This window comes from Mustela putorius, unplaced genomic scaffold (assembly GCF_011764305.1).
Source record: "Mustela putorius furo isolate JIRA1106 unplaced genomic scaffold, ASM1176430v1.1 tig00003834_pilon_pilon_pilon, whole genome shotgun sequence".
NCBI classification, from domain to species: domain Eukaryota; kingdom Metazoa; phylum Chordata; class Mammalia; order Carnivora; family Mustelidae; genus Mustela; species Mustela putorius.
The window spans coordinates 131,428,983-131,456,729 of record NW_025421987.1 but is presented as its reverse complement, the minus strand read 5'-3'; the positions used below and the strand labels follow the sequence as shown (position 1 = coordinate 131,456,729).

The 27,747-nt window shown below is 36.3% G+C and overlaps 1 protein-coding gene across 6 annotated transcripts in view; it reads left to right on the top strand.

Annotated features, from left to right (window-relative positions):
- The window catches only part of FBXL2 (F-box and leucine rich repeat protein 2), a 148,426-nt gene that overhangs the window by 57,312 nt on the left and 63,367 nt on the right, over positions 1-27,747 (top strand). For 4 of the 6 annotated variants that reach the window (XM_004774184.3, XM_013046668.2, XM_013046667.2 and 1 more), the window contains exon 3: positions 27,436-27,490. The exons of the other annotated variants lie outside the window; for them this stretch is intronic. In XM_004774184.3, the coding sequence (XP_004774241.1) occupies positions 27,436-27,490 (55 nt within the window). The remainder of the gene's footprint in view (positions 1-27,435; positions 27,491-27,747) is intronic. 6 annotated transcript variants of the gene reach the window in all.

Here is a 27,747-nt window from a genome sequence, read left to right as displayed (position 1 = left end):
GATTGTTGGGAGATTTCTTTGTGCAAGTGGCACATATTATGTTCCCACATTTAAACCACATAGCCCCACCTGACTGCTGCAAAAGAGGAAGAGGCAGCTAGCTGCTCTCCAAAATCCATATAGCCCTGTTCTTCCTGGGCAAACAGTAGGCATGCATGCCCAGGGAAAGAGAAAAACATGACATTTGATGAGCAGCTAGCCACTTATGTCCTAGTCTGCCTTTCTGATGACCAGATTACCATATTGGTGACCCTTATTTCCACACAGAACACACCTCATCCCCAAAAGATAAACCAAATCCCATCCATTCACTGCATCTAGCTCCAAGTGTAGGATCTCTGGCTGATATGCAGTCTTCTCTGTCATATCTCCATGTGGTGCTTCATGAATTTGTTAACTTTCCCCATCTACTGCCCCTCCCCTTATTCAAGGTGACTGCAATAAACAAAATTTGGGAAGGGGAAGACACACAGTAAGACACACAGTAGTTACTGTTCTATAGCAATGATGAGATTCTGCTAGTCAAGCTTGTGCTGGCAGTAGGGGAAGGTCCTACTCTGTCTTCCGTGAAGAACTCTTTTCCCACTGGTTTTTGGTGATCCTTAACTTGCAGCCTTTGGAAGGTTCTTTCTTGCCCACTATCTTCCATAACTAACCTGAAGTGGATGTTAGGGAATATTCCTGTCTTGGGGTTTCTTCCTATTTCATAGTCATTTCTTACCTATGCAGTTTTGGAGTTCTGAGGATTAGTTTCTAAGTGGTATATTTTAGACTAAGATTTTGGATGAATTCTTTGACAGAATTTAATAACTCACTGCTCATCTGATTTGTTTGATTCTAGTTCCATGCCTGTAACCCCACCCAGTTATTTCTTAGACTGCAGCCTTAGGACTCCTATATTTTACTTTTTGCCTCTGTGCCTCTCTTTCTCAGTAATATCTCTCCAGAGACATCTGCAACAATAATAGGGTTGGAAAGAAACGGGGCAATTTTAATTTAGTCTTTGCTACAGGGTTTAATGTATATAACATAGAATTTCAAGCAATCTTCTGTAGCCCAAGATACTTTTAAGTTTTGGAAAGTAATGTTTAGACATAATTGGCTTTTTCAGCAATCTAAGGCTTTCAGTTTCTGTGCTCTCTCCCCTTTTATTTCTGCTTGCAAGCCAACTAGTTTTTTCCTGAGTACTTTATTTCTTGTAATGCCTTGCTAACCACAGCAGTGATAAGCCATTAGTCACTAACCTTTTGGCACTTTGTAACCTCTTCTCTAAATTAGATCTACATACTGTGTCTGCCCTCCACATTATCACTGGCAGTAGTTTCACATAGTTATCTGCTCTGTTTCCTTTGCTGTCAGCCACTAGGCAGATGTCACATATTTTAGATTTTTTTTCTAGAAGCTCCCCCTTCAAGATGTCTCTGTCTACACTAGTGTAGAGTAGACTAATGTGGCATATGTATTCAATAATTATCTAATGTCTAAAACACAACAGAAGTTTACTTACTGTTTGTCTAATAAAGTTGGGAATGGTGTGTGGAGGCATCGAGGAGGCCCTGCTCCCTGCAGTTATTAAGCACCTGTTTGAAGGAAGTTGTATTGTTTTCAACAATGGCTTCCTTCCAGCTGGGCACTTTCCTGTGGCTAGCTGTTAGTTATGTGCCTGCTTGTACTGCAAGGGAGGCTAGGAAATGAAGTATAGATGTGTATCTGGGAAACAAGTTGTCACTGTTCTATAAAAATGAACATTGGCATTGACCAAGTATTGCAACTTTTGAGTATACACTAAAGAAGCTCTTACAAATAAATATAAACCAGGTGACATGTATAAAAATGTTCAGTAGTGTATGGGTGGCTTAGTCGGTTGAGCATCCAGCTCTTGACTTTGGCTCAGATCATGATCTCAGGGTCATGAGATTGAGCCTTACATCAGTCTTGATGCTTAGCATGGAGTCTGCTTGTCTATCTCTTTCCTCCTCCTGCCTCCCCTTCTCATGCTCTCTCCCTCTCAAATAAATAAATAAAAATCTTTTTAAAAAAAATGTTCATAGCAGCACTATTCTTAATAGCAAAAATACTGAAAACAACCAAATATTCACTGGAATATGGAATATTTTTAATGTAGATGATAAAGATGTGATATAATATATAATGTGAAGTATAAACATAGTGAAATGTACTAAATCTCACAAAATGGCATGGATAAGTCTTAGTATTATAATGCTAGTGGGGGAAAAAGCTAGTTTCAAAAGACTATATACAGCATATACTATTTTTTTAAGATTCAGAATTTTCAAAAGCCACATTTTAAGAATGTATACATTGTGGTAAAGCCCTGAAGGGAACAAAAAGCAGAAATCATGAGCATACTTACTGGTTGAGAGGTAGAGAAAGTAAATAAGGGGAGAACACAAAGTAGATACCATGATACTAGTAATCTAGTTTTTAAGTTTCAGTGGTGATTCATACACTCTTATTAGGAACTATAAAGTATTATATATTCTTTTGTATGTATCAAAATATTCCTAATTTTAAAAATTTGTGATAAGTTTGAAAGGTATGAAGGTATACTACATTTTTTCTTTTCTTGATTTGTTTCCTGATTAGTTTTTTGTTGATGTACCTAACTAACCACCTTGTTACTTCATCTCCCCTTGGCTGTCTTTTAAGGTTAGGTATCTCTAATCTTTATAAATATTTTGTTTCCCACTTCTTATTCAGAACTGTTCCCATTTTTTGTGTTCCAACCTTTTGAATCACACTTTGCTAAGTTCACTGTTAATTTCTCAAATTATGTTTATTAAAATTCAGTTACTTTTTTCGTTCTGTATTGTAATTTGGTTCAATCTTAATAATATATTCTACCTGGATTTCCTTTCCTATGTTGATTTTGCAAATCTCCCTTCTTCAGCTCCGTAGTGCAATGATCTAACATTGGAAATTTTCACTTTTTCCATCATTCAGTTGACTTATATTTTAAAAGTTAAGTTTTTCTTCTAGAAACTCAGTGATAGATTCCTTAAGAACACTAGCATTATGGCAGAAGTAGATTCATCATTGTTTAAGCATCTTGAATTTTGCATGAAGTCACTGATCTTTACACTGTTTTTGTTAAAATGTCTTTTAGGGTGGGGATTCAGTAGATAGGTGATGGAGATTAAGTACTACACTTACTATGGTGAGCACTGAGTAATATAGAGAATTGTTGAGTCACTATATTGTACACCTAAAACTAATAAAACACTGATAACTATACTGGAATTAAAGAACTTAATAAAGTTTTTAAAAATTAAAATTAAAAAAATGTCTTTTAAGTAACTTTAGTCAGAAGCTGACTAACATCTTTTTGTGATGTGATGTGCTTTATTTTAATTACTATTTAGTGCTCAATATTTATGATGAAATCTTTATTCATAAGATAGTAATTGAATAATTGAATTATTCAATTAACGATAAAAGTATATGTTCTTTTTTAGAAAATGAAATGGTTGCAAATCTTAATAACTTAGTTTTAACTTCCCTTGAAAATATGGAGAGTTGAAACCAAAAAGAGACTACATTCATATGAAGCTAGTTTTGCTGTTGTGGAGTTGTTTTCTCTTTGTAGTCTTTTCTTTATTATATATGTATTTTTTATTAACATGTAATGTATTATTTGTTTCAGGGGTTCAGGTCTGTGAATCATCAGTCTTACACAGTTCACAGCACTCACCATAGCACATACCTCCCCAATGTCCATCACCCAGCCACCCCATCGCCCCTCTCCCACAGCAGCCCTCAGTTTGTTTCCTGATATTAAGAGTCTCTTCCAGTTTGTCTCCCTCCCCAGTGCCATCTTGTTTCATTTTTCCCTCCCTTACCCACATGATCCCCCTCCTGCCTCTCGAATTCCTCAGATTAGAGAGATCATATGATAATTGTCTTTCTCTCATTGACTTATTTCGCTCAGCATAATACCCTCTAGTTCCATGCATGTTGTCACAAATGGAAAGATTTGGGGTTTTTTGATGACTGCATAATATTCCATCATGTATATATACCACCTCTTCTTTATCCATTCATCGGTTGCTGGACATTTAGCTTCTTTCCATAGTTTGGCTATTGTGGGCATTGCTGCTATAAATGTTCGGGTGCACATGCCCCTTTGGAGCACTACATTTGTATCTTTACGGTAAATACCCAAAAGTGCGATTGCTGGGTCGTAGGGTAGCTCTATTTTCAATGCTGCTTTCCAGAATGGTTGCACCAGCTTGTATTCCCACCAACACTGGAGAAGGGTTCCTCTTTCTTCATATCCTCGCCAACATCTGTCAATTACTGACTTGTTAATTTTAGCTATTCTGACTGGTGTGAGGTGGTATCTCATTGAAGCTTTGCTTTGTATTTCCCTGATGCTGAGTGATGTGGAGCACATCTTCACGTGTCTGTTGGCCATTAGATGTCATCTTTGCAGAAATGTCTGTTTATATCTTAGCCCATTTCTTGACTGGATTATTCTTTGGGTGTTGAGTTTGATAAGTTCTTTATAGATTTTTTTTTTATACTAGCCCTTTATCTGATATGTCATTTGTGAATGTCTTCTCCCATTCTGTCGGTTGTCTTTTGGTTTTGTTGACTGTTTCCTTTGTTGTGCAGAAGCTTTTGGTTTTGATGAAGTCCCAATAGTTCATTTTTGCCCTTGCTTCCCTTGCCTTTGGTGATGTTTCTAGGAAGAAACTGCTGTGGCTGAGGTCAAAGAAGTTGCTGCCTGTGTTCTCAATGATTTTGAGGGATTCCTGTCTCACACTGATGTCTTTCATCTATTTTGAGTCTATTTCTATGTGTCTGTTTTTGTCCCAGTCTTGATGATGACAGTTTTGTAATAGAGCTTGAAGTCTGGAATTGCGATGCCTCCAACTTTGGCTTTCTTTTTCAACATTCTTCTGGCTATTCGGGGTCTTTTCTGGTTCCATATAAATTTCAAGATTATATTTTCCATTTCCTTGGGGGGAAAATGATGGTATTTTGATAGGGATTGCATTAAATGTGTAGATTGCTTTAGGTAGCATAGACATTTTCACAATATTTGTTCCTCAATCCATGAGCATGGAATGTTTTTCCATTTCTTTGTGTCTTCTTCCATTTCTTTCATAAATACTTTATAGTTTTCTGAGACCAGATTCTTTGCCTCTTTGGTTAGGTTTATTCCTAGGTATCTTATGGGTTTGGGGTCCAGTTGTAAATAGGATTGACTCCTTAATTTCTCTTTGTTCTGTTTTGTTGTTGGTGTATAGAAATGCAACTGATTTCTGTGTGTAGATTTTATATCCTGCCACTTTACATAATTCCTGTATGAGTTCTAGCAGTTTTGGAGTGGAGTATTTTGGGTTTTCCACATAAAGTATCATATCTGCAAAGAGTGACTTCTTCTTTGGTGACTTGGATGCCTTTTATTTCTTTTTGTTGTCTGATTGCTGAAGCTAGGACTTCTATATTTGATCTTAGCCAAAAGGCCAAGAAGCAATGAGGCTAGGACTGCTAGTACTATGTTGAATAGTAGTAGTGATAGTGTACAGCCCTGCCATGTTGCTGACCAAAAACAGAGTTTTTGATATTCACTGTGGGTTTTTCATAGATGGCTTTGATGATATTGAGGTATATACCTTCTATCCCTACATTTTGAAGAGTTTTGATCAAGAAAGAATGCTGTACTTTGCCAAATGCTTTTTCAGGGTCTATAGAAAGTATCATATGGTTCTTGCTCTTTCTTTCATTAATGTATCAGATTGATTGGTATGTGGATGTTGAATGAGCCTTGCAGCCAAGGAATAAATCCCACTTCGTCGTGGTGAATAATCCTTTCAATGTACTGTTGGATCTTAGTGGCTAGTATTTTGGTGAGCATTTTTGCATCCATGTTCATCAGGGATGTTGGTCTGTAGTTCTCCTTTTTGATGGGGTCTTTGTCTGGTTTGGTGATCAAGATAATACTAGCCTCATAAAATGAGTTTGGAAGCTTTCCTTTCTATTTTTTGCAACAGTTTCAGAATAGGTATTAACTCTTCTTTAAATGTTTGGAAGAATTCCCCTGGGTAGCTGTCTGGCCCTCGGCTCTTGTTTTTTGGGAGATTTTTGATGACTGCTTCAATCTCCTTACTGGTTATGGGTCTGTTCAGGTTTTCTGTTTCTTCCTGGTTCAGTTGTGGTAGTTTATATGTCTTTAGAAATGCATCCATTTCTTCCAGATTGTCTACTTTGCTGACATATAGTTGCTTGTAATATGTTCTTAAAATTGTTTGTATTTCTTTGGTGTTGGTTGTGATCTCTCTTCTTTCATTCATGATTTCATTAATTTGGGTCCTTTCTCTTTTCTTTTTGATAAGTCTGGCCAGGGGTTTATCACTCTTATTCTTTCAAAGAATCAGCTCCTAGTTTCGTTTATCTGTTCTACTGTTCTTTTGGTTTCTATTTCATTTATTTGTGCTGTGATCTTTATTATTTCTTTTCTCCCGTGGGGTTTAGGTTTAGGCTTTATTTGATGTTTTTTTCTCCAGCTCCTTTTAGTGTAGGGTCCGGATTTGTATTTTTGAGACCTTCCTTGTTTCTTGAGAAGGCTTGTATTGGTGTATACTTCCCTCTCAGGACCAGCTTTGTTGTATCCCAAAGATTTTGAACAGTTGTGTTTTCATTTTTGTTTCCGTGAATTTTTAAAATTCTTCTTTAATTGTCTGGTTGACCCCTTCATTCTTTAGTAGGATGCTCTTTAGCCTCCATGTGTTTGAGTTCTTTCCAACTTTCCTCTTGTGGTTGAGTTCGAGTTTCAAAGCCTTGTGTTCTGAAAATATGCAGGGAATAATCCCAATCTTTTTGGTACCGGGTGAGACTTGATTTGTGACCCAGGATGTGATCTATTCTGGAGAATGTTCCGTGTGCACTAGAGAAGAATGTGTATTCTGATGGAATATTCTGAATATATTTGTGATGTCCATCTGGTCCAGTGTGTCATTTAAGGCCTTTATTTCCTCGTTGATCTTTTGCTTGGATGATTTGTCCATTTCATTGAGGGGGTTATTAAAGTCCCCTACTATTATTGTATTATTGTCAATGTGTTTCTTCGATTTTGTAATTAATTGGTTTATATAATTGGGTGATCCCATGTTAGGGGCATAGATATTTGAAATTGTTAGATCTTCTTCTTTAAATATATAATTGTCCTTCTTTGGGTCTTACTATAGTCTTTGGCTTAAAATCTAATTTATCTGATACAAGGATCGCCACCCCAACTTTCTTTTGATGACCATTAGCATGGTAAGTTGTTTTCCACCACTTCACTTTAAATCTGGAGGTGTCTTTGGCTCAAGAATGAGTTTCTTGCAGACAGAGTATCAGTGGGGCTTGCTTTTTTAATCCATTCTGATACCCAGTGTTTTTTGATTGGGGCATCTAGCCCATTTACATTCAGGGTAACTATTGAAAGGTATGAATTTAGTGCCATTGCATTGCCTGTAAGGTGACTGTTTCTGTATGTTGTCTCTGTTCCTTTCTGGTCTGTTACTTCTAGGTTCTCCTTTGCTTAGAGGATCCCTTTCAATATTTCTTGTAGGGCTGGTTTGGTGATAGCAGATTCTTTTAGTTTCTGTTTTTCCTGGAAGCTTTATATTTCTTCTATTTTCAGGGACAGCCTAGCTAGATATAGCATTTTGGCTGCATATTTTTCTCGTTTAGTTCTCTGAATATATCATGTCAGTCCTTTCTGGCCTGCTAGGTCTCTCTGGATAGGTCTGCTGCCAATCTATTATTTCTACTGCTGTAGGTTACAGACTTCTTGTTCCGAGCTGCTTTCAGGATTTTCTCTTTATTACTGAGACTTCTATGTTTTACTATTAGATGACAGGCTATTGATGTATTTTTATTGATTTTGAGGTGGATTCTCTTTGCCTCCTGGATTTTGATGCCTGTTCTCATCACCAAATTAGGGAAATTCTGCATTATAATTTGCTCTAATATACCTTCTGCCCCTTTCTCTCTTTCTTCTTGTTCTGGGATCCCGATTATTCTAACATTATTTCATCTTATGGTATCACTTATCTCTCAAATTCTCCTCTCGTGTAAAGTAGTTGTTTATCTCCTTTTTTCTCAGTTTCTTTATTCCCCATCATTTGGTCTTCTATATTATTAATTCTCTCTTCTGCCTCATTTAACCTAGCAGTAAGAGCCTCCATTTTTTATTGCATCTCATTAATAACTTTTTTTATTTCAACTTGGTTAGATTTTAGTTCTTTTATTTCCCCAGAAAGGGTTTTTATTTCCCAGAAAGGGATTCCCCAGTGTCCTATGCTTTTTTCAAGCCCAACTAGCATCTTGATAATCATCATTTTGAACTCTGGTTCTACATCTGACATCTGATATCCATATTGATTAGGTCCCTAGCTGTCGGTACTGCCTCTTGTTTGTTTGAGGTGAGTTTTTCTGCCTTGTCATTTTATCCAGATAAGAATAGCTGAATGAGGGAACAAAATACTAAAAATGTAGCAGCGACCTCAGAAAAATATACACGAACCAAATCAGAAGAGATCCAAAACCGGGGGTGGGGGTGTAGGTAGGAGAAAGAAAAAAATACATATATATATATATATATATATATATAACAGAGCCACACATTAGAGCCACACATTTGATTTTGGGTGTATTTTGGTATGTTAGAAGAAACTGCCTTCCAAAATTTTAAAGAAAGAAAAACTTATATATATACAAAAATAAGGATAAACATGATGAAGGAATGGAATATGGCTGTAAAGATGGAAATTAAAAGAATCTAAAAAAGGAATTGGGAAGATAAGAAGTTGGTTGAAATAAGAAGGAAAAAAAACAAAAAAGGAGAGAATGTGATCTGGCTGGAGACTAGGGAAAAAAGCCACACACTAGATTTAGCATATATTTTGATCTGTTAGAAGAAACTGTATCCCAAAATTTTAAAGAAACAAAAACTTAACATGTATACAGAAAACAAGGTTAAATACAATAAAGCAATAGAATATGATTTAAACAATGAAAATTTTAAAAGTTTTTTAAAAGTATTGATAAGATAAAATAGTTTAAAATGGTGAAAATAGGAAAGAGGAAAAATAAAAATATATAAGATAAAAAAATTTTTTTTTAATTTAACTTTGCTTGACTTATTTAACTCAGCATAATCTCTTCCAGTCCCATCCATGTTGCTACAAAAGTTGAGTATTCATCCTTTCTGATGGAGGCATAATACTCCATGGTGTATATGGACCACATCTTCCTTATCCATTCATCTGTTGAAGGACATCTTGGTTCTTTCCACAGTTTGGTGACCGTGGCCATTGCTGCTATGAACACTGGGGTACAGATAGCCCTTCTTTTCACTACATCTGTATCTTTGGGGTAAATACCCAGGAGTGCAATTGCAGGGTCATAGGGAAGCTCTATTTTTAATTTCTTGAGGAATCTCCACACTGTTCTCCAAAGAGGCTGCACCAAATTGCATTCCCACCAACAGTGTAAGAGGGTTCCCCTTTCTCCACATCCTCTCCAACACATGTTGTTTCCTGTCTTGCTAATTTTGGCCATTCTAACTTGTGTAAGGTGGTATCTTAATGTGGTTTTAATTTGAATTTCTCTGATGGCTAGTGGTGATGAACATTTTTTCATGTGTCTGATAGCCATTTGTATGTCTTCATTAGAGAAGTGCTGTTCATATCTTCTGCCCATTTTTTTAATATGATTGTCTGTTTTGTGTGTGTTGAGTTTGAGGAGTTCTTTATAGATCCTGGTTATCAACCTTTTGTCTGTGCTGTCATTTGCAAATATCTTCTCCCATTCCATGGGTTACCTCTTTGTTTTGTTGACTGTTTCCCTTGCCTTGCAGAAGCTTTTGATCTTGATGAAGTCCCAAAAGTTCATTTTTGCTTCTGTTCCCTTTGCCTTTGGAGACATATCTTGAAAGAAGTTGCTGTGGCTGATATCGAACAGGTTACTGCCTATGTTCTCCTCTAGGATTCTGATGGATTCCTGTCTCACATTGAGGTCTTTTATCTATTTTGAGTTTATCTTTGTGTACAGTGTAAGAGAATGGTTGAGTTTCATTCTTCTACATATAGCTGTCCAATTTTCCCAGCACCATTTAGTGAAGAGACTTTTTTCCACTTTATATTTTTTCCTGTTTTGTCGAAGATTATTTGACCATAGCGTTGACAGTCCACATCTGGGCTCTCTACTCTGTTCCACTGGTCTATGTGTCTGTTTTTATGCCAGTACCATGCTGTCTAGCAGAGAGAATCAATTATCATATGGTTTCACTTATATGTGGAGCATAACAAGTAACATGGAGGACAAGGGGAAATGGAGAGGAGAAGGAAGTTGAGGGAAATTGGAAGGGGAGGTGAACCACGAGAGACTATGGACTCTGAAAAGCAATCTGAGGGTTTTGAAGGGGCAGGGGTGGGAGGTTGGGGGAACCAGGTGGTGGGTATTGGAGAGGGCACGGATTGCATGGAGCACTGGGTGTGGTGCAAAAACAATGAATACTGTTACACTGAAAAGAAATAAAAAATTTTTTAAAAATTTAACTTTGCAAGACTTAAGGATCATGGGGGGGGGGGAGCCATGAATTCTATGTGTTGCTTCCCCTAGTTCTATTCCACAGTTCTCATTGATTTGTGAACTTGGTCTTGGCTTGATGTTCTTACTGATCTTCTGGGGGAGTGGCCTGTTACAGTGATTCTCAAATGTCTTTGCACTGAGGCAGAATTGCACCGCTCTTTCCAGGGGCCAGGCTAAATAATCTTGGGTTCGCTCTTGGGAGCTTTTGTTCCCCGAACCCTTTCCATATAGCTCTGGAGGATGGGAATGAAGATGGCGGCCTCCCAATCTCTGGTGCCAGAGGAGCCAAGAGCTCAGGGCCCTGGTCCTTAGTGTGCCCTCAGAGAAAAGCAATCAGTATCTCCTGTCTCCCTGGTCTCTGGCTGCAGTCCAGGCTCACTCGGCCTATGACTGAGCGTTTCTGTCTTTGGTGCATGGCCCCGTTTGGAGTCTCCAAGCCCAGCAGATTCCTGCCACGTGCTCACCCACCACTCCTTCCAGAAGGATAGGGTCTCTCCAGATATGCCACTTTTGGAGTCCCTACTCAAGGATCAATGTCTCACCTATGCCTTGGATCACAGTTTAAGGTAATCCTGAGATGAGAGCCCACTGCTCACCTCTGTCTCTGCATCCAGCTTCCCTGGTTTGATACCTGGGGGCTCTGCCGCACTCAGACACCCCTGGTCTTTTTGTGACCCAATTACATATCTAGCCAGTTAGGGCCCACACTGTCCCTACGAGGGCCCCCCCCCTTAGCCTCTGGAACAATGTCCCTTAGTGGAGCACTCTTCTAAAAGTTCCTATTTTGTGCTCCCCCTGTGATCTGTCTTCCTTAATGTCTCAGATTCACTTCTCTTCAGGTCCTACCTTCCAGAAAGTGGTGCTTTTCTGTTCTTAGAATTGCCACTCTTCTCTTTTATCTCCTGTTGAGTTTGTTGGTGATCAGAATGGTTTGATAACTATCTAGCAGAACTCCTGGGACCCAATGAAATTCAGGTGTTCTACTCCCCTACCATCTTGCTCCTCTTTATTAAAAAGCTTAATAGTTTTAGCAAGTGACACAATAAAAATGTTGAATAAGGAAAAAAGGTGTATCTCCTGTTAACATGCCTCAGCTCTCACACTCTGAGATAAAAAGTGTAAATAGTGTCCTTTTGGAAACATTTCTGAAGTGGTTAATTCTTAGGGTTTTTTTTTTTTTCTTTTAGATAACATCACCAAACCAATGCTCTGAAACCTCAAATTTAATATTTAGTAAATGAACATAATTGTTTTCTCTTCATTCATTTACCTTAGTATGTGAGAACAGGCTTAGTGCAACAGGCTTTAGGAAAAATTTTGTCTTCTGTACCCACATTTCAGAGACTATTTATTTGCACACAAAAAAATGAAGCCCATATTTTCATGTTCAGAGGCAATATTCTAAGTAGTTATTTCTTTGAAGAATGTAGGGAGGGCCTGGCATCACTTTTTGTTATTTTTTATCCTAACTGTTCTAAGGATATGAAGTATACAAATACAGAAATGCCAACGGTCATATTCTGGGTCTTACTACCACACTTACCCCACAGCAGTTCTTAGCAAAACAACTAACATTCATGTGATAATTTAAAGTTTCCCACACTTTCCTAAAGGCCTGTTAAGGTTCTGCCTCTGTTGATTCAGTCTAAGGTTTACTAATGATTATTATTTTGAGGTAAAAAGGAATGTTCTCTGAGTATATTGTAGCAGTTTCATAATCATCACTGGATACTCAATCTTTTCAAGTAGAGGAACAATATTAATAAAAAAATCTCAAACTCAAAGGTCGAGTGACTTAATCAAGATTCCACAATTGTTTAAAAACGTGAGATTTGTAATTTAAAGGGTCTCTGTGGATCCGAGACTTCAAGGCTTTTAACTTCAAATCTCATGTTCTTCCCTTTATACCATATTGTTCTTTAGCCAACAAAAATTGTTTCCAGGATGTGTTAGTTTTATAATCTATAAAACAAATAAACAGATAAAAAAAATCCTCACAAATGTCCATATATCTAACTATAAAAGGTAAAGCATGTAATTTTTATTCTTTTAAGCAGAGCACAGACTTCCAGTTTAATAGATTATTCAACACTATAGGTCATATGTTTAATCAAAAATCTACTAGCTCATATACATAGTTTTCTTGCTGTAGTAAGGGAAGTGAAGGGTAGCTGGCATTCTACTCCTAGAGCATTCTATATACCGTGCTGTTGTTATCAAAGCAAAGGAACATCCTATAATCTTATAATTGAACTAGTATGAAAACACAAGGAGACACAGTGGCTATAATAGAAAAAAAAAGCAAATAAATAGTTCAAGAACGAATTGTAGTGTACTGATAACTGGCAGTAGTTAGCAAATCAGCTACCAGGCTGTCTGTAATAACTAGTGACTGGGATTTTGATGCCGCGAAGGAAAGGAGATGAGACTTCACATGTAAATGGAGAGGAATCAAATATATGACCACTACAATGCAGAGACTCTGGAATGGTTTCCTCCACCATGTGAGATGGGACTTAAACAAGCAAAGAAACAAGCTTCTGCTTAGGGTTCTGGTGGGGATGTTCTTTCTTGGAAAATCTCATTTCATTTGTGGATGATTCAAATTCCAAGCCTAGAGATTAATGTAAAATTGATGCTGGAAAGTTGAAATCTTTGAAGAATTTGGCAGAATCAAATGTTTAACTGTATCATAGGGGCGTTTCACAAACCAAGATACATGAGCTTTCCACACATCAATAATCAGATGAAAATGAGGTCATGATAAAATACTAGTAGTTACTGAAGGAAATGGTCCACTATAAGGTAGAGTAGATGGATTAAACAGTAATTAGATCAAGCTAAAAGTGGAATTAGGAAACTGGAAAATAGAGATTGGAAATTTAACATAATTCAGCAACGAAAGAAAAATACAGAAAGGGCTAAGTGACCCAAAAGGTGGGATTAAGTGACTCAACATGTGTAAAGGAAATTATAGACAAATATAAAGAAAATATAGAAGATGTAATATTTGAAGCAATAGTACTGATAATGTTTCAGAATGGAATAAAGATATAAATCCTCAAAGTAGCACTGTGGGTCTTGAACAGGATCAATAAAGATAAATTTGTACCTAGGCATAATGAAACAGCTAAACTTCAGAGAATAAAATTACCTAAAAGGATTAACAATTGAATTGACAATAGAGCTCTCATTAGCAACAATAGAAGCAAAGAGTAGAAAAATATGTTCCATGTACCAGTGGAAATGTAAACTTAGAGTTTTTTGCCTACCTAAATAATCATCCTAAAATGAAAAACCTTTTTCATAAGATAGTGTAGGTACTGTGGAAAACAGTTTTTAGCAGTTCTTCAAAGAGTTAAAATTACCACATGACCCAGAAATTCTACTCCTAGATATATACTCAAAAGAATTGAAAAATACTTGTATATAAATAGAGTGTCATTATTTACAGTAGACAAAATGTGGAAACAGCCCAAATGTCCATCAATAATGAATGAATAACCAAATTGTGGTATACATATACAGTAGGGTATTATTCAGCCATAAAAAGGAAAGAAGTACTGATATATGCTACGACTTGGATAAACTTCAGAAATATTTTGCTAAGAAATGAAGCCACACCCAAAGGCCACATATTGTCTGATTCCATTTATATGAAGTATTCATAATAGATAAATGCACAGAGAAAGAAGGTGGGTTGGTGGTTGCCATGGCATAAGAGGAAGTGGGGAATAGAGAATAACTGCTTAATGGCATGGTGTTTTCTTCTGGGGTAATGAAAATATTTTGAAACTAGTTGAAGGTGGTGGTTGTACATCATTGTGCATGAACTAAATGTTACTGAATTGTATACTTTATGGTGGGTTTGTTTTGTGAACTTTTTCTCAGTTTTTAAAATCACAATTAAAATGTTCCAACTTTTAGAACTCACCTGTCTGAATGAACTGTTAAAGGATAAAATCTAAAAGTTTGATCTCAGAAAGAATGTGTGAGAAACAAACTGGTAAACCAAATGTAACCATGTGATAAATATTATTTAGTATTGACTTTAGAAAAGGAAAGAAAATATTGATAATAACTAACATGGAAGATTTCATGGAAGCAATGACAGCAAGAACAGTTGTTCATGATTTCAGTTGGATGATGGGAGGGTGGTGATCAGAATTAAAGTGATTTAAGCTTTGGTGGAAGATATGTTGGTTAACTTCAACTTAAGAAATATTAATGAAAGATAGGTCTTAATATTTAAAAAACTATTAGACTTCTGCTTTTGCTTAGGAAGGACATGAAAGACTTTTATGGTAATCACAAGAAAAATTACAAATTTTAAAAGTCATACTTTCTATAGGGTAAGCAAAGAGCAATGGACAAGAGGAGATCTGAATGAACTGAATTTCTCAGAAGGACAAGCCCTTTGTAGTGAGCAGAACCACAGCAGCTTCTGTACCTGGTGGTGAATGCCTAGTCATGGTACAGATGGGCCTGCTTTAGATATAGAGGCTAAATCAGCCATGCTTTGGAGATTCAAATGCACGGACAAATAATTCGGTCTAGCTGTTCTTTCCTTTTAGTTCCTCCCCACTCCTCCTTGGCCCCACGAAGTTTTGCCAAGAAGACAGTGATGAAGGAAAGCAGGAAGAAATTGTCCAGGCCATCATTCTTGCAATGATGGGATTCAGAGTACTTGCCAGACTTAAATCTAGAGGCTAACCAGAGCTGTCTGAAACTGCTTCTAGATCATACACTTCTAGATCATACACTGACAAGATATTTTGAATGTTATGTATGGCTCAGGAAATTGGAGATGAGCCATTCACAAGTGAAATTTAATTTTAGCTGTGACCCAGCTCCAGCTCAACTCAAGAAGGACCCTGAATAAGCAGATAGAGGAAAGGGCTTACCCTCTGGGAAATAAGCCAAATGATATGACATTCTTAACTAGTTTAGCCACAATGTCTGGAGTAGAGCCTAATATTATGAGACATACAAGTGAGCAGAAAAATGTGACCCATGAACAAAAGAAAACAGTCAATGTAAGCAGACTTTTAGATGATCCAGTTATAGGAATTAGTATATTAGGATTTTAAAAGAACTATTACAAAACGTTAAAGATTCTTGATGTGTCTTCTCAGGAAAGGGAAACAAAAGCAAAAATAAACTTGGGGCTATACCAAGATAAAAAGCTTTTGCAAAGCAAAGAAAACCATCAACAAAACAAAAAGACAACCTACTGAATGGGAGAATATATATGGAAATGATATATCTGATAAGGGGCTAATATTCAAAATATATAAAGAACTCTGGTAACTCAGAGCCCAAATAATCTGATTTAAAAATGGGCAGAGGACCTGAATAGACATTTCTTCAAAGACGACAGAAGGATGGACAACAGATACAGGAAAGATGTCCAACATCTTTAGTCATCAGGGAAATGCAAATCAAAACCACAATGAGATACCACCTTAGGCTTGTCAGAATGGCTATTATCAAAAAGGCAAGAAATAACAAGTGTTGGCAAAGATGTAGAGAAAAGGAAATCCTCATATACTGTTGCTATGAATATAAATTAATACAACCAATTTGGGAAACATGGAGCTTCCTCAAAATATTAAACATAGAAATACCATATGGTCTAGTAATTCTACGAATGAGTATTTACCTGAAGAAAATGAAAACATTAATTTGAAAAGATATATGTAACTCTGTGTTTATTGCCTCATTATTTACGAAACTTATGGAATTATGGAAATTATGGAAAAAACCTAAGGGCCCATTGATAAATGAATTGGGTAAAGATATGTGTAGTTGTATACATACATACACACATATTGGAAAATTACTCAGCCATAAAAAACCAATGAGATCTAGACATTTATGACAACATGAATGGACCTAGAGGGTATTATGCTAAGCAAAATAAGTCAAAGACAAATACCATATACTTTCACTTATATGTAGAATCTAAAAACAAATAAAAAACAGAAGCAGAATCATAAGTACAGAGGGCCACATGAATGGCACAGTCAGTTAAGTGTCTGGCTTTTGGCTGTGGCTCAGGTCATGATGTCAGGTCCTGAGATCAAGCCCCATGTTGGGTTCCACACACTGCAGAGAGTCTGCTTGGGATTCTCTTTTCTTCTGCCTCTGCTCCTCCCCACTCTATGCTCACTCTCCCAAATAAATAAATCTTAAAGGGGGAAAAAAAGCATCATAAGTACAGAGAACAAACTGGCCATTGCCAGAGGGATAGGAGTTCGAGGGGTGGGTGAAACAGGTGAAAGGAATTAAGAGGTACAAACTCTCACAAGTCTTGGGGATGAAAAATACAGCACAAGGAATATAGTCAGTAATACTGTAATGTAATGCAGTGAAAAAATCTTAACTGTATTTATTGCAGTGAGCATAGCATAGTGTATAGAATTATTGAATCACTAGTCTGTATACCTGCATACTAGATTATATTGTATGTCAATCATATATTAATGAATCTTTTTAATCATGAAAAAATATGTTATAGAATATACAGAAAAAGATGGCTATAGTGAGTGAAGAGGTAGGATATTTCAGGAGATCTGGAAATTCTTTAAAAAATGGGATTTCTAAAACTGAAAAATACAAAACTAAATTTTTTTCTAAAAATTGGTTAGGCTGGGGCACCTGGGTGTCTCAGTGGGTTAAACCCTCTGCCTTTAGCTCAGGTCATGATCCCAGGGTCCTGGGATCAAGCCCCGAATCGGGCTCTCTGCTCAGCAGGGAGCCTGCTTCCCCCCACCTCTGCCTGCCTCTCTGCCTATTTGTGATCTCTGTCTATCAAATAAATAAATAAATAAATAAGATCTTTTTAAAAAAATTGGTTAGGCTTTTCAGCAGATTGGACACTGCAAAAGATAAGATTGATGAACTTCAAGATAGATTAATAAAAGTTATTTGAAGTGACATATAGAGAGAAAAGAGCAAAAATTAACACATCATTAGCAGCTCAAATGGTCTAACACACATATAATTGGAGGTCCAGAGAAAGAATGGGGCATAAAAATTTAAAGAGCCCCACATTTTCCAAATCTGATGACAGTCTACAGATTCAGGAAGTTTAGCAAATGCCATAAATGAATAAATGCAATTAAAAATAGCACCTAAGTACACTACAGTTAAATTATTGAAAACCAAAGATAATGAGAAATCTTTAAATATAGGTATGGAATGATAATATGAATTTTCATTGAATTCTGAGCACAAAAATAGCACCTAAGTACACTACAGTTAAATTATTGAAAACCAAAGATAATGAGAAATCTTTAAATATAGGTATGGAATGATAATATGAATTTTCATTGAATTCTTATAAGAAATAATTCAAAACCAAAGACAATGAAATGGCATTTTTAAAATGCAGAAAGAAAAAACTCAAAATTACATATCCAGCAAAATAATCTTTTTTTTAAGAAAAGATTTTATTTAGAGAAGAGGGTGGAGGGTACAGAGGGAGAGGAAGAGAGAGACTTAAGCAGACTCTGCGCTGACTGTGGAGCCTTACTTGGGACTTGATTTCATACCTTTAAGATCACAATCTGAGCTGAAACCAAGAGTCGGTTGCTTAACTGCCCAGGCCACCCCAAAAAATTATCTTTTAAAAATAAAAGCATTTTCTGGTAAACAAAAACTATCAGAATTCATCACTGACATTCCCGTACTGTACAAAATGCTAAAGGATGTTCTTAAGGCTGAAGGGAGCTGAAAATCATGTACAGAAAAGAATGAAGAATACCATAAATGGTAAGTATGTGGGTAAATATAAAATACCTTTTACCTCTTAAAGTAACTCAAAAGATAATTGTTTTAAGCAAAAATCATAACACTGTATTGTTTGATTTATAATGTATGTCAAGTAAAATATATGACAACACAAAAGATAAAAAATTAAATGAGATCATATTGTAATTGTTGCTATGGCAATATAATATTAATTCAAGCTAGACTGAAATGGGGATGTATTGTATTCAGAGAAACCACCAAAGACATAAAAATAAATTATCTGGTTAAAGAATTCTTAAAAGGAGAGTGAAAGAATAAAGAGCAGTTGGGGAACATGAAAAACAAATGGCAAGACAGTAGATTTAAGCTATATACATGAAGTATAAATGAGCTTAGCACTCCTATTAAAAGACAAACTGTTAAACTGGAGTTTTAAAAATAACAAGATACACAATTTGATTGAAATTAAAAGATGGAAGCATTAAAAGCTGTTGTGGTTATGTTAGCATTGACCGTGTAGACCTTAAGGCAAGGTGTATATTAGACACAAAGAGACATTTCTTGAAAATAAAAGGTCAATTGGACAATAATAGGAATGTTAAGTTTTGATGAACCTAATAAGTTGAAAATATATAAAGCAAAACTAAAGGGAAAAAAAGGACAAATCCAAAATTACATGTAGAGCTTTAATATACCCTTGATGGACTTATAGTAACTGATAGACTAATCAGACAAAAAAAAAATAGAAAGGATATAGGAGATTTGAACCATACTTAACCAACTAGACATATATAGGACACTACATCCAATAACTTTAGAATATACATTCTTCTCAAATGTAAATGAAACACATCAAAATAGATTATATGTTGAGTCATAATGTAAATTCAACAAATCTCAAAGAATTGAAATCATCTGGAGTATGTTCTCTGACCATAGTGGAACTAAACTAGAAATCAAGAAAAACAAAATATTAAGCTACATACTTCTAAATCCTTGGATCAAAAACCTTATCACAGTGCTTATCAAAGCACTTCAAGTAAACAATAATGAAAGTATGGCATATCAAAATTTGTGGGACGGTGTTTAGAGGGAAATGCTTTAAATGCATGCATTAGAAAAGAAGGGATGAGAGTCAGTGATCAAAAGTTCCATCTCAAGTTAACTGGAAAAACACAGCAAGTTCAAAGAAACTATAATGAAGAAGTTGATGAAGATAAGAGCATAGATTAATGAAATAGAGAAATCAACAAAGATAATTTTTATTACTAAAATTGATAACTCTGTAGCTTGACTGATCAAGGGGAAAAAAGCAAAACAAAATAGAAAGCCCCCCAAAAAGGGACATTACCAATTTTTTAAAAGTATTATGGACATAGTTACAGAATGCATTTGACAACTGTATGAAATTAGATTAAATGGGAAAATCCCTTGAAAAACACACTTTTAAAAACCAGAAGAAATTAAAAATCTGGAGTTACTACACTTGACCTTAGTCAAAAGGCCAAGAAACATTGAAAAGTTATCTATTAAATAGAATTTATTAATAAAAATTTCCTGCAGAGAACAAGCCCAGAAAGCTTTGAATTTTTCCAAAAATTTAAGGAAGAAATGATACCAATCTTACAGAGACTTTTTCAAAGGTCAACATAACCCTAACCCTACCAAACTGAACGAGGATGTTATAAGAAGGGAAAATTACAGGTCAATATTTGTCTTGAGCATAGATGTAAAAATCCTGAATAAAACTAGCAAGTCAAATCTAGCAATATATAAAAAGCCTAATAATTATAACCAGTGGGTTTATTTTAGGAACACGGGATTTGTTTGTATATTTGAAAATCAGTCTGTGTAATTAAGCAGAATAATCTGATTTTCCATTTTTGGAAACTAGAGAAAGAAGATCAGTAGAAGTCTAAAGCAAGCAAAAGAAAGGACCTAATTAAAAATGGAGCAGGGGCACCTGGATGGCTCAGTGGATTAAGCCTCTGCCTTCAGCTCAGGTCATGATCCTGGGGTTCTAGGTTCAAGCCCCACATCGGACTCTGCTCAGTGGAGAGCCTGCTTCCCCCTCTCTCTCTGCCTGCCTCTTTGCCTACTTAAAAAAAAAAAATGGAGCAGAACCCAATGAAATTGAAAACAGTAGATGAAATCAATGAAACCAAAATTGGTTCTTTGGAAAGATCAATAAAATTGACAAGCCTCTGGCCAGATTAACCAAGAATGAAAGAAAACACAAATTACTAATAACAGAAATGGAAGCGGGATCATCACTACTAATCTCATGAACATTAAAAGGATAATAAAGGAATATTCTGAACTCCTCTATGTCCACAAATTTGATGACTTAAGTGGACCAATTCTTCATAAGACAAAAATAGTAACTCCTACACAAGTGAAATAGATGTATTTAATGGACGTATATCTATTAAATATGTTGAATTGATTATTAATAACCTTCCCAAACAGAAAGCACCAGAACAGATGGTTTCATTGGTCAGTTCTATAAAATTTTAAAAAGAAATACCAATTTTTAGGAATATTTTATCTATTTACTTGAGAGGTGAAGAGCTTGAGTAGGTGGAAGAGGAGCAGAAGGAAAGGGACAAGCAGACTCCCTGGTTGGGGAGCCTGATTCAGGGCTTGATCTCAAGACCCTGAGATCATGACCTGAGCTGAAGTCAGACACTTAATCAACTGAGCCACCTAGGTACCCTGAAATGATACCAATTCTTTATGCCATCCAGAAAATAGAAGCAGAAGACTTCCTAGGTCATTTTGTGAAGATAGCATTACCCTCATACCAAAACCAGATAAAGATATTATAGAAAGGAAAAACTACAGAGTAATGTATCTTGTGAACATAGATGCAAAGTCTTCAACAAAATATTAATGCATAAACAATGAATTTTGGAAAGCTGAAAAAATTTTTAAAAAATCAAACTATGCATAAAAAGAATTATACACCACAACCAAGTGGGATTTATTTCAGGTATGCAAGTATGCTTCATTCCAAAATTGAAGTAATCCATCACATCAGTTGTTTAAAAAAGAAAAAATTATATGGTTATTGGTAGATGCAGAAGAAGCATTTGACAAATACTAATGTCCATCATGACAGAAACTCTTATCAGACCAAGAATAGAGGGGAACTTCCTCAACTTGATCAAGAATATCTACAAAAAAATCAGGCTGCCTGGCTGGCTCAGTCAGTAGAGCATGTGACTTTTGATCTTGAGTTCATGAGTTCAAGCCCCAGGCTGGGCATAGAGCTTATGGAAGGAAGGAAGGAAGGCAGGCAGGCAGGCAAAAGGAAAAGGGGAGGGAAGGAAAGGAAGAAAGAAAACAAAGAAAGAAGAAAAACACAAAAAACCTTCAGCTAATACTATACTTAATAGCTGAGAAACTCAGTTCTTTTTCCCCCAAGATTAGAAATAAGAAAAGGATGGCCACTCTTACTGCTCCTATTTATCATAGTACTGGAAGTCCTAGCTAATGCAATTAAATAAGAAAAGGAGGGGAGAGGTATACACTGAGAAGGAAGAAATCAAATTAGTCTTGTTTGTAGATGAAATGATTGTGTATGGAGAAAATCCCAAAGAAGTGACTAAACATTTCTGTAACTAATAAGTAATTACAGCAAGTTTTTAGGATACAATGTTAATTTGTAAAAGACCATTGCTTTCCTATATGCCATTAGTGAACAACTAGAAATTGAAATGAGAAGCATTTACATTAGCATAAAAATTAAATACTTAGGTATAAATCTAGGATAATTTGTATAGGATCAATATAATGAAAACTCCAAAACGCCAATGAAAAAAAGTCAAAATCTAAATAAATGGAGAGATGACATATATTCCTGGATAGAAAGACCCAGTGTTGTTAAAATGTTCATTCTTCTCAAGTTGATCTATAGAATCAAACAAAATCCCAATCAAAATACCACCAAGTTATTTTGCAGATATCAACAAGCTCATCCTAAAGTTTATATGGAAAGTTAGAAGACTCAGAAAAGCCAGTATAATACTAAGGAAGATCAAAACTGGAGGACTGACACTACTTGACTTAAAGACTTACCATAATGCTACAATAATCAGGACAATATAATTTTTCTGAAGGAATAAACAAATAGATCAGTGGAACACAATAAAGACTGGAAATATAGCCACACAAAGTCAACTTATCTTTGACAAAGGAGTTTTAATTTTTTAAGATTTTATTTGTTTATTTGACAGAGATCACAAGTAGGCAGAGAGGCAGGCAGAGAGAGAGAGGGAAGCAGGCTCCCTGCTGAGCAGAGAGCCTGATGCGGAGCTCAATCCCAGGACCCTGGGATCATGACCCAAGCCAAAGGCAGAGGCTTTATCCCACTGAGCCACCCAGATAGGCCCCAAGGAGTTTTTATTTAATTTTTTTTTTATTTTTAAATCTTATTTATTTATTTATTTATTTATTTATTTGAGAGAGAGAGAGAGCCAGCAAGCAAGCATGCATGACTCGGGGAGGGGGAGAGGAAAAGAGGGAGAGAGACTCTCAAGCAGACTCCCCCCTGAGTGCAGAGCCTGACTTGGGGCTCGATCCCAGGACACTGAAATCATAACCTGAGCCAAAATCAAGAGTCAGATGCTTCACTGAGCTACCCAGGCACCCCAGGAGAAAAAGCAACTTAATGGAGAAACTATCTTTTTCACCAAATGGTGTCGCAACAATCGGACATCTATATGCAGAGGCAGAATGTAAACACAGACCTCACACCTTTCATAGAAATCAACTTAAAATGGATCATAGACCTGTATGGCAAATGCAAAACAATAAAACTTCTGAAAAAAACCTTAGAAGAAAATGTAGGTGACCTTGGGATTGGCAATGAATTTTTAAATACAATACCAAAAGCATGATCTATCAAAGAGAAAATTGGTAAGTTGGACTTTATTAAAATTAAAAACTTCTCCTTGGGAAAGATAATGTTAAGAGAATGAAAAGATAAACCACAGACTTGGAGAATATATTTTTCAAAGTCACATATGATAAAGGACTGATGTCCAAATACACAAAGAACTCTTAAAATCTGACAGAAAACAAATGAATCTCAAAAGGGGCAAAATACATGTGCCTGGAAGGTTCAGTCAGTTAAGTGTCTGCCTTCAACTTAGGTCATGATCCCAGGGTCCTGGGATCAAGCCCCACATCAGCTCTTTTCTCAGCAGAAGCCTGCTTCTCCCTCTCCCTGCTACTCCCTCTGCTTGTACTCTCTTTTTGTCTCTGCCAAATAAATAAAGTCTTTTTTTTTTTTTTTTTTTTTTTAATGGTCAGGGGGCACTTGGGTGGCTCAGTTGGTTGAGTGGCTGCCTTTGGCTCAGGTCATGATCCCAGGGTCCTGGGATCAAGCCCCATGTCCAGCTCCTTGCTCAGCAGAGAGCCTGCTTCTCCCTCTTCTTCTCCCTGCTACTCTGCCTGCTCGTGCTCTCTCTCTGTGTCAAATAGATAAAATTTATTTAAAAAAATGGACAAAATATTTAGATACTTCACCAAAGAAGACATACACATGACAGTAAGCATATGAAAAGATGCTTAGTATCATGTCTTTAAGGAATTAAAAACTGAACGAGATATCACTGTACACCTCTTTAGAACGGCCTAAATGTAAAAACTTAACAATACCAAATGTTGACAAGATTCAGAACAGGAACTCTCATTCATTGCTGGTGGAGCTTCAAAATGGTAGAGGCACTTTGGGAGACAATTTGGCAGTTTTTTTACAAAGCTAAACATAAGGTTACATGATCTAGCAATTCTAGGCATTTATCCAACTGAGTAGAAAACGTACCTACACAAAAACCTGCATACAGATGTTTATAGCATAATCATTCATAATCACCCAAAACTGAAAGCAAGTAAGATGATCTTAAATAGATGAATGGATAAACTGGTACATCAGTTTCAATATTAATATTTCAGTATTAATGTAACATTAAAAAAAATAATGAGCTATCTTGTCACTTAAAGACAAAAACTTTAAGTGAAGGATGCTAATCTGAACGGGCGCATACTATATGATTCTAGTAATTACATTATGAAAAAGGCAAAACTGTGGAAACATTAAAAAGATTGATGGTTAACAGGACTTCATCCGAAGGAGCAAAGTGGTGAACAGGTTATCAGTTCAAGCCCCACTTGAGTGTAGAGTTTACTTAAAAACACACACACACACACACACACACAGAAAATGACATTTAAAAATCCCATTTTAATAGTAACACATCAAATAACCGGTGCAGGGGAATCTAAAGATGATGAGAGTATCTATATGGAAAACTACAAAAATTACTATGAGAAATTAAAGACATCCTAAATAAATAATGGAATATATCATGTTTCTGGATTGGAAGACTTGATATTATAAAGGTTTCAGTTCTCCCCAAAGTTTCTATAAATGCAATGTAATCCCAGTTAAAATTCCATAAAGTTTTCCTGTGAAAATTGACATGCTGATTCTAAAAGGGAAGAGGAAATTCTAAGAATCAAGAATAGCCAAGGTAATCTTAAAGAACAAAGTTGAAAGACTTAACATTACCAGACCTCAAGACTTATAAAGCTTTATAATTAAAACAGTCTTATTGGCACAAATGTAGACAAACAGACCAGTGGAATAGAATACAAAGTTCAGAAGCATATCCACTCCTATATATCCCTTTATAGATTTGCTGATAACCAAGTTGCCTTTGCAGTGCTTTCCTAATGAAGGGTGAAGTTATCACATATGAGGTAGGAAGTAATTTCCAAGAAAAAAAAAATGCTTGGAAAGGCTGGAACTCAATTTACCATGACTCTTAACTCCTCTAGCTATCTTTGTCTCTATTGCCACTGTCCCACGCTCTTATTCAAGGCATTTATTTTATTCACTGAAACATGATTCAGGAATTCGGCTTAGGTTGCAGTTTGGTAATTTGGAGTCCTATCATGCCTATTTAATTTGTGCAAATTCAGCTACATATATTTATGGGATGATGGGAAGAGGGAAAATAAACAGTAAAGGCAATCTGCTTTTTCATTCAGTAACCATAAAATTTGGTAGTAAGCTTGAGATGAGTAATGTGAACTTTTGCTCCAGCTGTTGGTTCTCATGTGTGGCTGGATGTGTGAGCATTTTGCTTCAGTTAGTGTGATCCTAGCTTTCAAAGACAGGTGTTTTCCATACAGCATGCTCACAAAGCAAAATTACTTCATCAGCTGTTCAGTTGAAAAAAAAAATAGCATCTAGTCCAGTCCTGAGGTAAAAACGGTTGAGTTTAATTTTCTAAGGCTGTATATGTAGTGGTCATAGACTTGGGCTCTCAAGCCAGACTACCTGGCTTCAAACCCTAGCTCTATTCTTACTATCTGTGTAGCCTGGGCAGGTTACTTAACTTTTCTGTGCTCTGTGTCATTCTCTGAAAAAGAGATAAACAGTGTTGAGACTGTTAAATGACTAACATAAATTGTGGCTAGCACATAGTAAATACATAATCGAAGTTAGCTACCTTTTTAAATATCAGTGCAATTGTTCTTATAAAGAGGTGATAGAAAGTGGTCTCCAAGGAGATACAGTCTTAAGGGATTCTCAAGGGAAACTTGGCTAACTCCTTTTTCACCTAGGCTTTTACTTTAGAACCCAGCCCCAGCATATTCTACCATATGCATTTCTCTCTCCGGTCCTTGGTCTTTTAGAGAGCTAGTGATGAGTTGTGGCTCATAGTGGAATGGTCGTATGGCACAGAACATGGATGTTTGAGGCAGAAGGGCGTTTGGGTGGGGCAAGATGTATTTCCATAGAGGCAATGTAGGTTTGCAGGCACCTTGAAACATGTTTAGCATATACTTTAGTGCGTATTTTTAGCCATCAACATTTTCCTATATACAAAGTTCCATTGCATCTTTTAAGGTCAGTATAGCCCTAACGTTTCTATTCTTTACTTTTCAGTAGAAAGTGATTGGAGCCTGTATTGTAGAATAGTACCTGTAGCATCACTAGCCCTGTGGTGCTGCTTGTGTATGCATTATTGTAGGGTACAATGCTCTGGGGTTTTGTGGATCTGCTATTGTTCCCTGAGCCCATGGATTTTCAACTGACCATTGATTGTTATCTTTGGAGAATTTGGAAGAACTTTATAGGTGGCTGTTTGCCATCTTAACTTTTCCCCCTTCTACACAGAGACGTAAACTCTCATATTTATCCCCCAGAACTATGAGAATTGAGATCCTATTATTGTCCCTGACCTCATCCTCATAAACCTCTCTTCTCTCAGAAAAGCTGCTCTTTGTTTGCAGCTGTTACCACACAGTGCTGAGATACACGCAGGTATTTGCCGAAGTGCTATCATCAACAACTCATCTCCACTGCCCATGTTGGGACTTCACCCAGTCCCCTGACGTACTGACAGCTACTGCTCCCTCTAGGGGCACTACTAGGTTTTTGTTTACTTCTCTGATTTTTCTTTTCCTCATCTTTCCCCTTCTGTGGTTCTTGGCTTTTGCTCAGCAAAAACTGGTCACTATAGAGCTTGCCAATGAATGGACTCCATCTTTCTGCTCTGTGAACAAACACATTAAAGCCAAATGCGTTTTATCATTGAGTCTTTCTTGGCTGTGTTATTTGAGGCTCAGACATCTGAACCTGTTTGGTACATCTATTAACAGAAGAGGAGTTTGTACCATGTGCTAGGGACATTAGAATTAGAAGGATTTAGCTCTCCCCGGGCTTAGTGTCTAAGAGATTAGAGAGTTGGTTTTTTAATAGAATAAATTATGATCTATCCCACGTCCATGTCATAGAACAAGTGACATAAAAGTTTAACAGGTTCTTTTTTTAAGGGGATTTGTGTAGTGAGTCTAAAACAGCTTTGGAACATGTGAACATTTGATATTTCATAGTAGTGTTGCAGAATTATAGTGAGCTTGTGTATTTCAAATTGAGGAATCTTTAAAAAAACTTATATCGGGATGGTACATTAGATTTTATCTTTCAAGTTGTAAATATCTTAAAATGTTAATACCATCTCATTTTTTTTGTTTTTTCCCCTTTCTTCCTAGAATATTTTCCTTCTTGGATATAGTAACTTTGTGCCGATGTGCACAGATTTCCAAGGTAGAGTATTAACCAGATTTTTATCAATCAATAAATATTGAGTTTTATTAGAATGAGTTTTAGTTTTAGTTCAAGCAAGCAGTTAACTTTTTTTAATTTAATGTTTTTAAGAAAGTGCACATGTGTGTCTGTGCACTAGTGGGGGGAGGGGCAGTGGAAGTGGGAGAGAGAGGGAGAGTGAGACTCTTAAGTAGGCTCCAGATCTAGCGCAGAGCCAATGCGGGGCTCAGTCCCACGACCCCAAGCTCATGACCTGA